Source organism: Falco biarmicus, chromosome 11 (genome assembly GCF_023638135.1).
Source record: "Falco biarmicus isolate bFalBia1 chromosome 11, bFalBia1.pri, whole genome shotgun sequence".
In the NCBI taxonomy this organism is placed as follows: Eukaryota; Metazoa; Chordata; class Aves; order Falconiformes; family Falconidae; genus Falco; species Falco biarmicus.
This window is the reverse complement of record NC_079298.1, coordinates 28,486,111-28,500,425: the sequence shown is the minus strand read 5'-3', so window position 1 is coordinate 28,500,425 and position 14,315 is coordinate 28,486,111. Positions and strand designations below refer to the sequence as shown.

The following is a 14,315-nucleotide window of genomic DNA, read 5'->3' as shown; positions in this document are numbered from 1 at the left end:
GCACAGCGTGCTCTGTGGTCCTGCTGAAATCCTCGTGCTTCTCATGCAGAGAACAGAGCTGGCAGGGCACAATTCTGTTGGTGGTTACTATTTTATTTTTTTTAATGGGCCAGCTCCATGGAAGCCAAGCAAATCAGAACTGTGATATTGTATTTGTGGCTCTTGCTTGAGTCTTTGCTGCTCAAACAGAGAGTCTGAGACAGTGGGCTCCCTTCCACATTGTGCCTCTCTTGAATGGTTTTCTCTGGAGCCAGTGCAGCATGAAGATTTACCTGTAACCTGCTCTACTTCTACACTGAAAGCACTATTTTTTGAAAGGGCATTTAATTTAACATGAATCCCATGTGCATCTAATGCCCTAGGAGATTCAGACACGGACTGTCTTTTTTTGTTGTTAGGAGGGTTAGTTAGTTGCAAGACTGCTACAAACTGTCTGTCAGAGGAATCCTGTGAATTTTAGTGAGGCTGTGTGCCAGCTTCCTGCAATGATTGCTGCTTTTCCTTTATGTCCCTAGCTCCCATGGAAGTCCTTAACAAGCATAATAGAATATTACTATATGTGGAAAACTACAGACAGATACGTTCAGCAGGTAAGAGAGTCAGAATCGCCTCTTTCATTGTCAGAAGTTTTTTCTTGCCTTTGAAACCAAGCATCATTGCTTTATTTTCCCTCTTGGGGTTCAGCCTTTCCAACAGGTGGGTTCTGTAATGATCTGAAGCACTGAATAATCTCTCTTCACTAAACTCATCAGCTGCTCCGTAGATACAAACATGTAGCACTGGCATTTGTGCTTTCTTCTCGTGATTCCTACTGCTTTGTTTGGAGCTTTCAAATGTCTGTCTTGGAATTCAGCAGTTTGAGGAAGGGAATAGAGTTAATTTCTGATTGTAGAGTTCAAGGTCAGCATTAACCTCAGTTTTGACTTTCTGTGGAGGGGTGGGCAGTTGCTGTATGACAAGCACCTGTGCTAACTCTCCACATCTGCCTGCCTGTGACTTTGCAGATACACGGAGGCTCCCCCATGTAAGTGCTGTAAAGTGTTTGTCTGGGAAGTGTTGATGGCTCAAATTCCCATACTCATTATACTTGAGAATTGACTTTGACTAGTGTTTACATTTATTTTTATCTCTACTTGTTTAAATACGAAGACTGCTTGGTCCCTTAAAGAAAGCATAATGCAAGCAGCATGCAAAAATGTTGCAGAGTATCAGTTGCTGAAAACTACTTATAATATTTAATGGGAAAATTAATTAAAATAAGGGAGAACTATATAATGAATTTTTCATTATAATTATCAGTGTTATGTTTAGGCATCTATTTGAAGTATTAGAAAAAGTGGTGTTATAGAAATGTCCTGCCTTAACTTGCTTCATTGGAAATTCAGCCTGGGATAACAACTAGATGCCTGAGGCATTGACCAATGTTTGGCATATGCTGTATTTGGGTACCCTGGTCTGTAATGTGTTTTTTACTATTTTCTTTCTGATAGGAATACTGTTTAAATTACAGAGGGAGCCTCAGGACAAATGAGAACTTTTTTCTTGCATAAATTCTGTCTTACTTTTTTAAAAAAGTAATACTAACTCCATCCTCGTTCCAATATTTCTTCTAGTCCATTCTTTGAAACTTTTCCTTCTGGTAAGGAAATGGATGGTAGGAACGTGCGACGGCAATTGAAGCTGGTACAGTGGGGAAAAAGGGTGCAGGAGAAATGAGGTCATTGTCTTTCCTTCCCCACTGAACTGGGTGTATCATTGATATAGTGAGTGCTGCTATACTGTCTGATTACAGCTGTTTAGGAGACAATAGCTGACTGTACTCGGCCTGTACTACACTCAATATTTGCACTGAGAGGAATCCCTTTATCTTCTTCCCTGCATCTTTTATCTCACCTCATTCCTTTTACTGATAAAAGTTCATCTAGCAATATGATAGGTATCAGAAAAAGTGAGGAAAGTTATTTTATCAGTCGGTGAAAGCTAGAATCTTGGGCTTTTGCATGAAAATGTCACCCCTGTGCAGTCAGAACAGCAGAGAATAGTAGGAGTTCTTGGGAAAGATTAAACTAAAAAGCATCTCTCTCCTGCTTAGAAACTCTGCCATACATTTCCAATAGTGAAGTTCTGGTTCTGCCCATCTTGAGGTAGTATGTAGCAATGGTGGCGGTGGGAGTAGGGGGTAGGAAGCAGTTTCTTTGGTGTTTGCTCTTGGATACCGTAGGAGACAGATAAGAATAGTGTCTCAGGTTTTTGCTTCCAGGCCTGTGTGCTAGGAAGGCAAAACAGCTGGAAAAACTGTGCCTTGATTAGTAAGTGGTTAAATTCTTTTTCTTTTTCTGCTTTCTTGAGCTTCCTTGTTACACAGACAAAATTGCAGAGGGGATAGTTGTGTGAAAGACTGATTATTTGTTGTTGCAGTAATTAAGAAAACCCAACAAACCTACAGTTCTTGTACCATTCTGCTATATTCCTCTGCAGCCGGTCTTCTATCACAGTTATACTGTACCTTACCTGTGCTGCCCAGCAATATTCCAGGGAGTGGGATTTGGGGAAAACTTTCAATTAGAGGCTCTGCACTTAGGAGACAGTATAAGCCGAACAGATAGAAATTGCAGTACAGAGTTATCATATCAATTAAGTCTGAACTGAGCTGAAGACCTCATCTAAAATTCCCAGTTTGTACAAGCAAATAATACTACTAAACGTTTATAAAAAGCCTGGGAGAGCTATCTACATATAACCACAAAGAAAAGCATAGGAAGTTGTAGTTGAAATAATGGTGTATTACATTTATATTTTATTTGATGTGTGCAAAGTCTTTAGCAAAGTGCATCCCTCACCACTTTTTCCATGTTTCTTCATAGTGTTTTGTCTGCATAGATTCTTTCCTTAGCCCCACAACCATTTTGTGGTAAGACTAACAGCATTTTTTATGTAAGATACTGGAAGTGTACTAAGTAAAGGTATGAAAAGCGTGTATCCTGTGTTGTTTTACTTTCACTTGCTGTCCTTCTGAGAGCGTGTTTAAATTATATTCCAAGGCTCTATGTTATTGTCTTTTAAAAAATATTGATAAATTGATAACTTGCTCATTTCTGTAGACTCTTTGGCTGAATAAATCTAAGTCCGCTTAAACTGTCTTATTTCTGAGTTACACAACATAGTAATGAAATTTTTTGTAATCAACCAATTGCCTGCTTTGATGAAAAACAGTTAGTTGGGAAATGTTTACATCCTTCTGTATTTCCTTTGAGATTTTTTTGGAGCAAGAAAGCACTGTCATAATCCTGAAGCAGAATCCCTCTGTTTCTTGCCACTGAGGAAGCTAAATTTTGAGTTGACTTTGTCAAGAAAGACCCTTTTTCACAACTGCACAACAAGGTGTACTTATGCTGGGTATACCTAAGATCAAAAGGCTTGACACAGCACTTCCTCATCTTGTGAGTAGGATATGGTGATTGAGATACATGCAAATTGAGTTGTTTTGGAGCGTGCACTTGGATCTCGTATCCAGTAAATTTTATTTGACTTCATCTATACCATGCTTTTGAAGGTTAGCAGTGTAATTAGGAGTTTGGTCGTTTCAAGAGAAGGACTGACCCTCATCCAAGAACAGAACTGCTAGAAGGAGTAATTCTGCTGCAATGTTAATGCAGAATTTGTGGTCTGATGTAGGCTCCTGAGTGTCTGTGCAGAGTGGTTCCAAGAGCTGTCCTGTCAAAGACATCCTTTCAGAGTTGTCCTGAAGAAACTGAGGGAGATGCATTCCAAATTCAGTATCCAGTGTCTCTTTTGAATGCATCTTTTTCTTGAGACAGACTTCCTGTGTCAATTCACAAGAGCTTATGTTTCCAATTCAGAAAGGTTTGAAATGGTATCCACTGAGTAACTGCTGTTTGGTGGCTTTCCCACTTTTAAAGAATTGATGTGATGGTTGGGTATGCCTACATTTTCATTCAAAGTAAAGACTGAGTTCTTATGTAGTTGTGAATTCCAGGGTGACTTTTATTTTTAAAGATGTTTAAATGCTTCTACTGTTTGTCAGGACTTCTCTTTAAAACCTAACACTTTGCAACCACTGAGATGCGGTTGAGAAGAGCTTGGGACATGGCAGTGGCAGTTGACTGTTTGAATTAGTCATATGCTTTCTGAGAGTTGAATGCTTTGATTTAGTTTTTGCATTTTTATTTGCACTTAAGGAGCGTCCAGCTTCAAGAAGAAGAGCAAATACTGTGAATTTCTACTGTTTTATTTCTTATGTGGAAGTGCCATTAGAAAAATGTAGGTGGAATAGACAGAAATTCAGTTTTCAGGTATGCCTAGTGTTGAGAAGATACTGGAGAAAGTTGAAGTGCCCTTATATTTGACTACATGAGGTAGGGAGCTTAAGGGAGGGAGCTCTGGTAAGTCTTGATGTGGATAGAAAACATCTTTATTAAGGGAAGCAAACTTTTTTGTACTTAGTCAAGAGCTGTGAGTGACATCTTAATGTACTAGCCTTCATAAAGTACTGTGTGCTAGCAAAACAGGAATGGATCAAAGAAATGTTTTTCCATGTATGTAGGATGTTTTATCCCCAAACACCTCCTGTTAAACCTACAGTAACATGGGGCTGTGGCAGTTTTGGCAAACAAGTGACAGAGACCGTAGGTACCACACATCAGTGCTGACATGTGTTGCTGGAGCACAAGCAGCTGGAAACACTTGTCCCAAATTACCTTTTCTGTCCCATCTCCCCTGCCTTCCAACAGCTCTTGTATGTTCAGAGTTTTGAAAAAGGCTGAACAGTGTGAAAGTTCTCCTCTAAATCCAGAAAATGCAATTTATCTTCCCTATCATAAACTAATAATATTTGAAGATGTTTGAGGCATCCCTGTGCTGTCTACCAACCCCATTCTTGTGTTGTGGACCTTGAAATATCCCGTGTTCCCGAATTTCTTCTGTTATTACCCCTTTATAGTTGTTCATTCTTTAGAAAATTGCCACAAACATTTGCTCCGATACATCATGTATTTTAAAACTCTTTCAAGCTCCATGGGTGGAATGAAAGATGTGAAATCCAGGGAGAGGATATATAAAGGACAGATGTTTGCACCGTCTCGAATGTACGCTGCTTAGCCTTTTAATCCCTTGGTCCCCGTGGGATGGACAAGTTGGTAATATCTCCCTTTCAGAGATGAGGAAAATATGATGAGGTAAATAAGAGGATATACTTAAGACGTGCGTTTATAAATAACTCTAAGAGAAAAGATTTTTATTTAGGCCAAACTACTAGAAAAAGTTACAAATGTTCAGAGATATTTTTGTGGATGAGGACATTAGTAACTACATTGGACAACATTAAAAATTTATAGTGTAAATACACTTCAGGCACAGATCCATTAATAACTGGCAAAGGACCTAGCCAAGCACTTTGTCTGTGAAGGGATTATTCTGAAATGGTGCATTACAGGTACCTTTTTTTTTGTACCTTCTGGTATCAGTCACTGTCAAAAAATAGGAAACTCATCATATCTGGTCTATTGGTTGCCCACAGACGCAGGTACTTAGGGCAAAACCTCTTCTTATCCAGTACATTGTGGTACCTTCTGAAAACTGTCAATTTTCTTGGTATACTACTTGTAATAAAGGCTTAGCTGTATGCTGTGCTCCTTGCTGATCCCCAGGCAGGAGAGGAGGGTATTGCTGGCTCCTGGTGACTTTATGGCAGTTGTTATCTCAGAGCTTGTGCCATGCTCATCAATCGCAAAGAAAGTCTGTAGTGTGAGGTTGATATTCATCACCAGTTTACTGAAATGTTGCTTAATACCCTAAATTAGTTGTCGTTTCTCCAAGGCAAATGACTTTACGTTGTGGATGGTAGAATATTTCAGCTGCTGGTAATGCTTTGTGCTTGCATGAAGCTTTTGCGTTCATAGATTTCCAAAACTGTCATAACATAATGACTCTAGATAGTCCCCTTGGGAGCTTTTGTCAAGAAAACTGCAGCTTTTTGCCCCACAATCTAGAAATCTAGTGGAAATAAAAAACACAAAACAAAAACTAAACAGTTCTGTAGCAGTGGAAGTTCCCTGAATTTCCTGCTTAGGTCTCAAGGAAATATGAGGCTTGTACAAGGCTCTTCAAGCAGTATTTTAAGCTATTTATCGGTGTCTGATGTTGGACTTCCTTGTAATTCCTGCAACTGAGCTCTGTGACTGTTAATCTGCTGACTTAACTGCCTATGGTAGTCTGTGCCCGGGGAAAGACGACCTGTCTTTCAGTCCAGGCTGTGGGTGAAACAGCCTCCACTTCATGAGTAGAAAGGCACCTGAGTGCGCATTTTGTTGAAGGAGGTTTTTTGGGGGGTTTTTTGGGTAGCATCACTCTGGAAGGTAGAGGAGGTTTTCTGATGCTGTTTGGGGAACCATTGTCACAGCACTTTCTGAGGCCCACGATTGGATGCTTTGGTTTCTGACATAAAAAGACTTGGGTAAGGTTGGTTTGAAAATGTTCAGCTTTGAATTTGTGGTTTGTATTCAGAGGGAGAACCTCTAGTTCCATCACCAATTGCTAGCAAAATGTGTATTATTGATTCCTTTCAGTCTGTAGGATCGATAAGGATCATCTCCATGAAGTCTTCCTTGGGGTTTTCTTGAGGAAAGTTGTCAGGTAGCTGTTCTTGTCCTAGACAAAGTTCAACAGAATCAATCTGGGAAACTTGCCTACACCGGCAGAAAGAAGCCAGTTTTTGAATGCAGTTCTCTGAAGGTGTACCTGTAGTTTCGGGATAACTTTCAGTAATTCAGTTTTCTCAGTCCTTGTCCTCATGCCTGACAACTTCGTTCTGTGATTTCTAAGATAAGTTGACTTTTATTTACAGTACAAGGGAAGTGAGGAATTCTTTATGAGTCTAGAGAGGTTTGGGTGAGGAACTGTCGCACTGTCAAATGGAAAACCAGTGCTTAAGACTGTCCTCCTGATCAGAGCGAGCTTTATGCTTACGGGAAACTTTTACTTCATTGTTTTTGTGTGTCCATCATGTCCCTGTAAAAAGGATTTTTATGTTTGTCCAGTTCCTCAATCACACGCTTTCCAATTTTACTATGTTTTCTGGTGTTTCCTGTTCTACGAAGACACTGACTTCAGCTTTCCAATTATTTTCCTAGACTGTGCCTTAAGGCTGCTGCATAGAAAATGTTTGGCTAACCTGTTTGTCTAGAATATCACCATGCTGCGGATTTGTCTGGAAAACATTGTTGTGGCTTTACGCAGACCACTGTTAGCACCATAGATGTTGAAGAACATGGGCCTGGCTTTGAGCAGGCGGTTGGAGTAGAGGCTGCCAGAGGTTCACCCTAAATTAATTTAGCTTATGCAATAAAGAGAAATCTTGAACCTCAGAACATGTATGTATCTTCTTAAATGGTGTGAAGGTTTGAGTTATGAAAGGAATCTGTGGCCAGTTAGTCAGGCTCATGTTAATTGCCTACCTCTGCCGTGTTCTCATGGGCTATCGGCAAGTTCACAGCTGTAGCTAAATACACAGGTAAAGTAATAGTAGTGCTGTTCTAGAGGAATTTAATCCGTACATCCCACTGAAAGGATCCTCTAATCCTTTTACTCCAGAAATGTGGACAGAAGTTGATGGATGGTTTTACTGAAGTAGGGCCATGTAAAGACATGAATGGCTTGTACTTACAAACATGCGTCCCCATGCTCTAACAAGTCTACTTCTTGTCTCTGTTATCCTTTTAAACACATCTCTTATGTTCCTTAATATCTCCTGGCAATGGTGTTTTTCGTTAGGGGCTGCTTGCTTGGTCTAGTTAGCTTCTCCCCTTTTTTAACCCACTTGAAGTTCTTTGCTGCTTGTCCCCTGAGATTTGCATGTGTGCCTGGGGCTTAGTTCCCGCAGGGTAAAGGTGTAGTACTTGTGTACCTAGAGCTTCTCACGTTTGGGAAGTGCAAATATACAGGTTGTCCATAGCTGATGTTTAGTCAGAAGTGATGACATACCATAATTAAAAACTCTGTTGGGTAATTCTGCATCGGTTTTCAGTTGACCTCTTGGCCTTTTTAATTTTTAAATAAAGTCTCCTGTGTCACTAAGTCTTCAAAAGTGATTACTATCAACAAAGAACTCTTCATTGAAACTCTTTGAATTGGCTCAGCTGTTGAGTAAGTATGATGGAGAAGGGTACCTCACTGTACCTGGTGGTGTTCAATTGGTGGATCTTGTCATGGAGAACATGCACAGATTGATATGTCAGATTTTCCTTGGGCAGGGTGGGGTGTTTGGGGGAACAGTGCATTAATTTGTATTGAAGTGAATGGGAATGAAGTTTGTCCTTATAAATAGTAGACTGTCATCTCTTTGACTTGACTTTTCTTAAGAGCTGTGTACATAGGGACGTTTGATGCCCACAGTTGTTCTCAGTGGATATTTTCCTTTTGGAAAAAGATTTTGTCATAGGTGCTCAGTGAAAGGAAAGCATCGTTATTTGTTAATAAGTGCTAAAGTTTTTATAGGTATATTACTCGACTCTCAGGTAAAATAGTGCTGCTTTTCTTTTTATTCTAACTTTTTTCTTTTTTTCTTTTCTTTTTAAAGAAACGATTGAAAGCAGCAGAAGCAGAAAGCAAGCTAAAACAAGTGTATATACCCAACTAGTAAGTATCTTTTTGTATTGTTTTGTTTTCTATTCCATTGTAGAGGGTCTGGTGTAGCAGTTTCCACGGCTTCCCAGTATTCCATATTTGCTTTAGTGACATAATGAGAGACATAGCTGAACAAACAGGTTGGAGAACTATTAAATTATGTTACCAATATATCAAACTTTCTGCTGATGCTTGAATAGGCACGCATTCCATTTTTAGCTGAGTTAATGCTAACCACCCTGTGCTAATAAACAACTAGCTGCCTTGTGGAAGAGAACACGATAGCTTTGGTATTTCCAGGCTGACTAGAGCAAAGCAGCTCTCCTCCCAGGATACTCCACGCCACGCTTCTGCTTAGAGGTGTGTAAAAGACAAAGGTGTGCCCACACGCTGACCTTCCACTTCTGGAACACAGGCTATTTCCTCTGTGGGCAGCAGAGGACTCTCCCTTTGGGGCTTTCCTGGTTAGGATGCTGTGCTGTCATGTTGCTCATTTACTTCATCCTGTATAGTGTTCCCATCCTGAAGTGACCGTTTACTTACTTTCTGATTTTTATTTTTATGTGGACTGGGAGTTGGGGACTTGCTAGCAGGTCAGCATGGTCATGAACAAAAGGGTAGCTAATTAACTGCTCAATAATATGTCTGTTTTTCTTGATTTTTGTCATCAGTGGATCACCAATGTGTGGTTGTTTCCTAATGTAATTGTTATATTAAAAAACTTATATTGAGATTTAATATATAACAATGTGTGTATATATAATGAGATATAATTTCTTCATAAAATGTGTTTCCTCTCTTGCATTTCCTTTGCATAACCCAGTCAACAGATGTTATGGTGTGGAACTTCAGATCTCCCCTGTCCTTTCTCTTTTCAGTTTTCACTTCTAGATACATTCCCATGTGTATTGTTCCAAATAACTCCTTTGCTGTTTTATTCTGTCTCCTTTCAAATATTTACAAACTTCTACCATGTGTTCTGTTACTTAAGGCAAAACTGTTTTCCGTATTTAGCTTACAAGACAATCCGTAATTTATTGTGAAAATAGAAGAATGCCTGATCTCTTTGCTTTGAAATAGGTTGATGTGTCTCAGATGAATTTACTAAAAATTAAGTGTAATATTCAGAGTGAGACCAAATAGATGTCTTATCACACAATTGTTCAACAGTATTGCTTTTTGTGGATGGTGTTACTCTGCAAGGGTACACTGGACTTCAAATTAAACATGGATTCACAATGTGATAAGCTTGTAAAGCAAAAGCCAATGTGATTTAGATTGCAGATGCAAAAGGATATTGCAGATGAGACGGCATGGTAGCCTTGCGGTTGCTCTTGGATTATAATGTATGTAGATATGCTTTGTATTTGAAAGGTTATAGTGCTTATTTGTTAATGGCTGTCTGGAGTGGTATCTTACCCCTCAACACTGCATCAGCAACATAATTCTTGTTGCTGTCTAGAGAATATAATCAAATCGGCAACATACCTCTCTACTTCAGGAAAGGACTTCTGTCTCTACCTGTGTGCTTGCTTTCTCTGTCTCTGGCTTTGATTTCCAGGCACAGTTGATTTTGTGAGTGTTATACCTTAATTTGCATATTGCTTAATTGATAAAATGAGTGTAAAATCTTCCTCCTTCAATATCCTTTCATGTGTATCAGGAAAAGCAGCAGTTGTGTACGTGACATCTAATCCCATGTGAATGCATCTGCTGCTTTTTTGCTATTTATACCTCCAAATGTGGCAACAGTTAAGTATTTCAAAGATTTTTAGATTATTTCTGTTCAAGTTTCAGTACAGGGTCTGGCACATAGGGAATGTATTGCATCTACGTTATCTTGTGACCTAGAAGAAGATTATATCCTTGGCTTGTAATAGCAATACATATGGTGTAGGGATCCAAGTATCAATGATATTGATTTGTCCTTATCGTGTTACTGAGCCCATTCCTATTACGAGGCTTGAACCATAATGATCCACTTGTCACCTCGAAAATAAATTACTTGATGTAGGCTGTCACAAGACCTATGCAGAAGCGTATCAGCTGCTTGAGTTATTTAACAGTTATTTAACAATAACTGCTGTAAAGTTGTTTGCAAAGAGAGACCCCAGAGGATATCAAACTCAAACAATATTTTATTTATGTATTTATTGTCTCTGGCTGTCTTCTACTGATAGGATTCTCATTTGTTCCTGTGATGTTATAGGAAAATTTAGGGAGAGGCGGGGGAAATAATAAGAAAAACAATACAAGCAGTCTTCAAAAGTTATTTCTCAAGTCACATACATATTACACAGTGAAAAATAACAGCTTTATGTGAAGCTTTAGAGTTGGTATTTTTTAACTGTGCCCCAAATTTATAATGTGGGTAACTGAAGCAGGGACAGTCGTACAGGTAATTGTTGTGAGGTTATCAAGTCCTAAACTAGCATCCCAGATACTGGGAAAAGCATTTCTATTCTAGATATTGGATAAACATTTCTGTGCTTCTTCCAACAAAAAACCTGGTTTGGGGACAGACATTTGTAGTTTATGCGACTGAAAGCACTGTTTGTTTGCATGGCTTTTCAATGCATCCTTTAGGTTGAAAAGCGCTAATGTGCTTTCCTGGTGAAGGGAAAAAGTATAAAATCAGTTGAATTCCGCATTCGGGGCATACTGAAAAAAATCGTTTTCATTGCTTTCTGTAGCAATTTCTCTGTTAGTAGGAGTGGTGTTAAATAAAGCAGCAGCAGAAGCCTGAATGCACAGAGATTCCATGTTCTCACATGCTTCATCCTGCTATCCGCCAGTGCCAGTGTGGGACTAGGAGACCTTTCTTGTTGCAGGTGTAGTCTCAGTCTCTTTCCTCCTACTAGTGTGTACCCAAGCATACTCTTCAGGCTGTTGTGGAAGCCATATTCTGGTTTTACTAATCCTCTGGGCATCATATGTAGTAGTTACTTGCTTTTTGGTGACGGTCATGTTGTGCAGCTGGTGCTTTTTGGTATTAGGACATCTGCAAATCATGAATCATCATAGAATCACAGAATGGTTTGGATTGGAAGGGACTGTAAAAATCACCTAGTTCCAACCCTTCTGCCATGGGCAGGGACACCTCCCACCAGACCAGGTTGCTCCAAGCCCCGTCCAGCTTGGCCTTGAACATTTCCAGGGATGGGGCACCCACAGCTGCTCTGGGCAACCTCTGCCAGTGCCTCACCGCCCTTCATAATGAAGAATTTCTTCCTAATATCTAATCTAGATCTGCACTTTTTCAGCTTAAAGCCATTCAACCTTGTCCTGTTATGTGCCCTAGAAAGTCCGTCCATGTCTTTCTAATCAGCAGCCTACCAGTGTCTAAAGGGGGCTATGAGGCCACCCTGGAGCCTTCTCTTCTCCAGGCTGAACAGCCCCAACTCTCTCAGCCTGTCTCCATAGGAGAGGTGCTCCAGCCCCTCTGATCATCCTTGTGGCCTCTTCTACACTCGCTCCAACAGGTCCATGTCTTTATATTGAGGGCTCCAGAGCTGAATGCAGTACTGCAGGTGGGGTCTCAGGAGAGCGGAGCGGAGGGGAAAAATCGCCTCCCTTGACCTGCTGATTATGTTTCTTTTCAGGCAGCCCACAATTTGGTTGGCTTTCTGGGCTACAAGTGCACGTTGCCAGGCCATGTTGAGCTTTTCATCCACCAGCACCCCCAAATCCTTCTCCTCAGGGCTGCTCTCAATCCATTTCTCCACCCAGCCAGTATTGACACTGGGGGTTGCCCCAGTGCAGCTGTAGAACCTTGCGCTTGACCTTGTTGAACTTCATGAGGTTCACACAAACCCACCTCTCAAGCCTGTCAAGGTCTCCCTGGATGGCGTCCTTTCCCTCCAGCACGTCGACTGCACCACACAGTTTGGTGTTGCTGGCAAGCTTCCTGAGGGTGCACTCCATCCCGTTGTCCGTGTTGCTGACAAATGAAGGCTGACATATGTTTATGCACATATAGATAAATATATATAATTTCATGCATATATATATATATGTTTCTATAAATACATTAGCAATAAAAGAGGGCTAAGGAGAATCTCCATCCTTTGTTGGATGCAGGAGGAATCACATAGTGATAAAAATATGAGGAGATAAAAATATGAGGAAAAGGCAGAGGTGCTTAATGCTGCCTTTGCCTCGGCATTAATAGTAAACCCAGTTGTTTTCTGGGTACCCAGCCTCCTGAGCTGGGAGACAGGGTGCAGACTGACACCCCCTTAATCCAAAGGGAAGTGGTCGGCGACCTGCTACATCACTTGGGCACGCAGGCGTCTGGGGCTCGCCGGGATCCAGCTGAGGGAGCTGGCGGAGGAGCTCGCCCAGCCGCTCTCCATCCTTTCCCAGCAGCCCTGGCAAACTGGGAGGTCCCGGCAGGCTGGGGGTCAGGCGGTGTGACACCCGCCTGCAGGAAGGGTGGGAAGGAGGATGAGGGGAGCCGCAGGCGGCCAGCCTGGCCTGGGTGCCGGGGCAGGTTACGGAGCAGATCCCCCGAGTGCCATCACACGGCCGTGCGGGACAGCCGGGGATCGGGCCCAGCCAGGGGGGGTGACAAGAGGCAGGTCCTGCCTGGCTGACCTGGTCCCTCCTGTGACAAGGTGCCCTGCCCCGTGGGTGAGGGGGAGGCTGCGGATGGCACCGTCCCCCCCACAGCCCCTCCGGAGGCACCGGCTGCCCCGGGCCGGGTCACTCTGCGGGGCCAAAGCCCGGCCGGGCAGCCGAGCCCGGCGCGGTGCGGGATGGAGCCACGTCCCCTGGCGCGGGCACAGGCCGTGTCCCCGGGGCTCCGTGTGGGGCCGGCCCCGGGTAACGCCGTTACCGACGGTCTGGGCGAGGGGACCGAGCGCTCCCTCCGGGGCTGTGCAGGGGGCACCCAGCTGGGGCAGCGCTGGCCTGCGGGGGCGGGGGGCTCTGCGGGGGGCTGGGCAGGCCGAGGGGCCGAGGCCGGTGGTGTGAGGGTCCCCAGGGCTGAGCGCCGGGCCCTGCCCGCGGGTCACACCAGCCCCCGGCAGCTGTGGGCTGGGGCAGGGGGCTGGGAAGGGCCGGGGGGGCTGGCAGCCGGCTGGGCATGGGCCAGCGGTGTGCCCGGGTGGCCAAGGAGGCCGACAGCACCCTGGCTTGTGTCAGAAACAGCGTGGCCAGCAGGGCTGGGGCAGTGACTGTCCCCTGTGCTGGGCACTGCTGGGGCCGCCCCTGGAGCCCTGGGTTCAGCTTTGGGTCCCTTGGGACACGGAGGGGCTGGAGCGTGTCCAGGGACGGGCAGGGGGAGGGGATGTGTGGGGAATGGGGCACCAGGCTGGGGGGGTGGCTGGGGGAGCTGGGGGGGGTTCAGCCTGGAGAGGAGGGGGCTCGGGGGGGCCTGATCGCTCCCTACAGCTGCCTGACAGGGGCTGTAGGCACAGGGGGGTCGGTCTCTTCTCCCAGGGAACAAGTAAGAGGACAAGAAGAAACCAGGGGAAGTTTAGATTGAGTATTAGGAAGAGATTTCTTCACCAAAAAGGCACTGGAACAGGCCACCCCAGAAGCAGTTAAGTCTCCATCCCTGGAGGTGTTCAAGAGACATGTGGATGGTGCTTAGGGACATGGTTTAGTGATGGGCTTGGCAGTGCTGGGGTTAACTGTTGGACTCTGTGGTCTTAAAGCTCTCTTCCATCCTG

At 43.2% G+C, this 14,315-nt stretch overlaps 1 protein-coding gene across 5 annotated transcripts in view; it reads left to right on the top strand.

Moving 5' to 3' along the window:
* Nucleotides 1-14,315, top strand: part of MTA1 (metastasis associated 1) — a 94,151-nt gene that overhangs the window by 48,630 nt on the left and 31,206 nt on the right. For all 5 annotated transcript variants that reach the window (XM_056355474.1, XM_056355473.1, XM_056355475.1 and 2 more), the window contains exons 10-11: nucleotides 516-590; nucleotides 8,594-8,652. In XM_056355474.1, coding sequence (XP_056211449.1) covers nucleotides 516-590; nucleotides 8,594-8,652 — 134 coding nt within the window. The remainder of the gene's footprint in view (nucleotides 1-515; nucleotides 591-8,593; nucleotides 8,653-14,315) is intronic.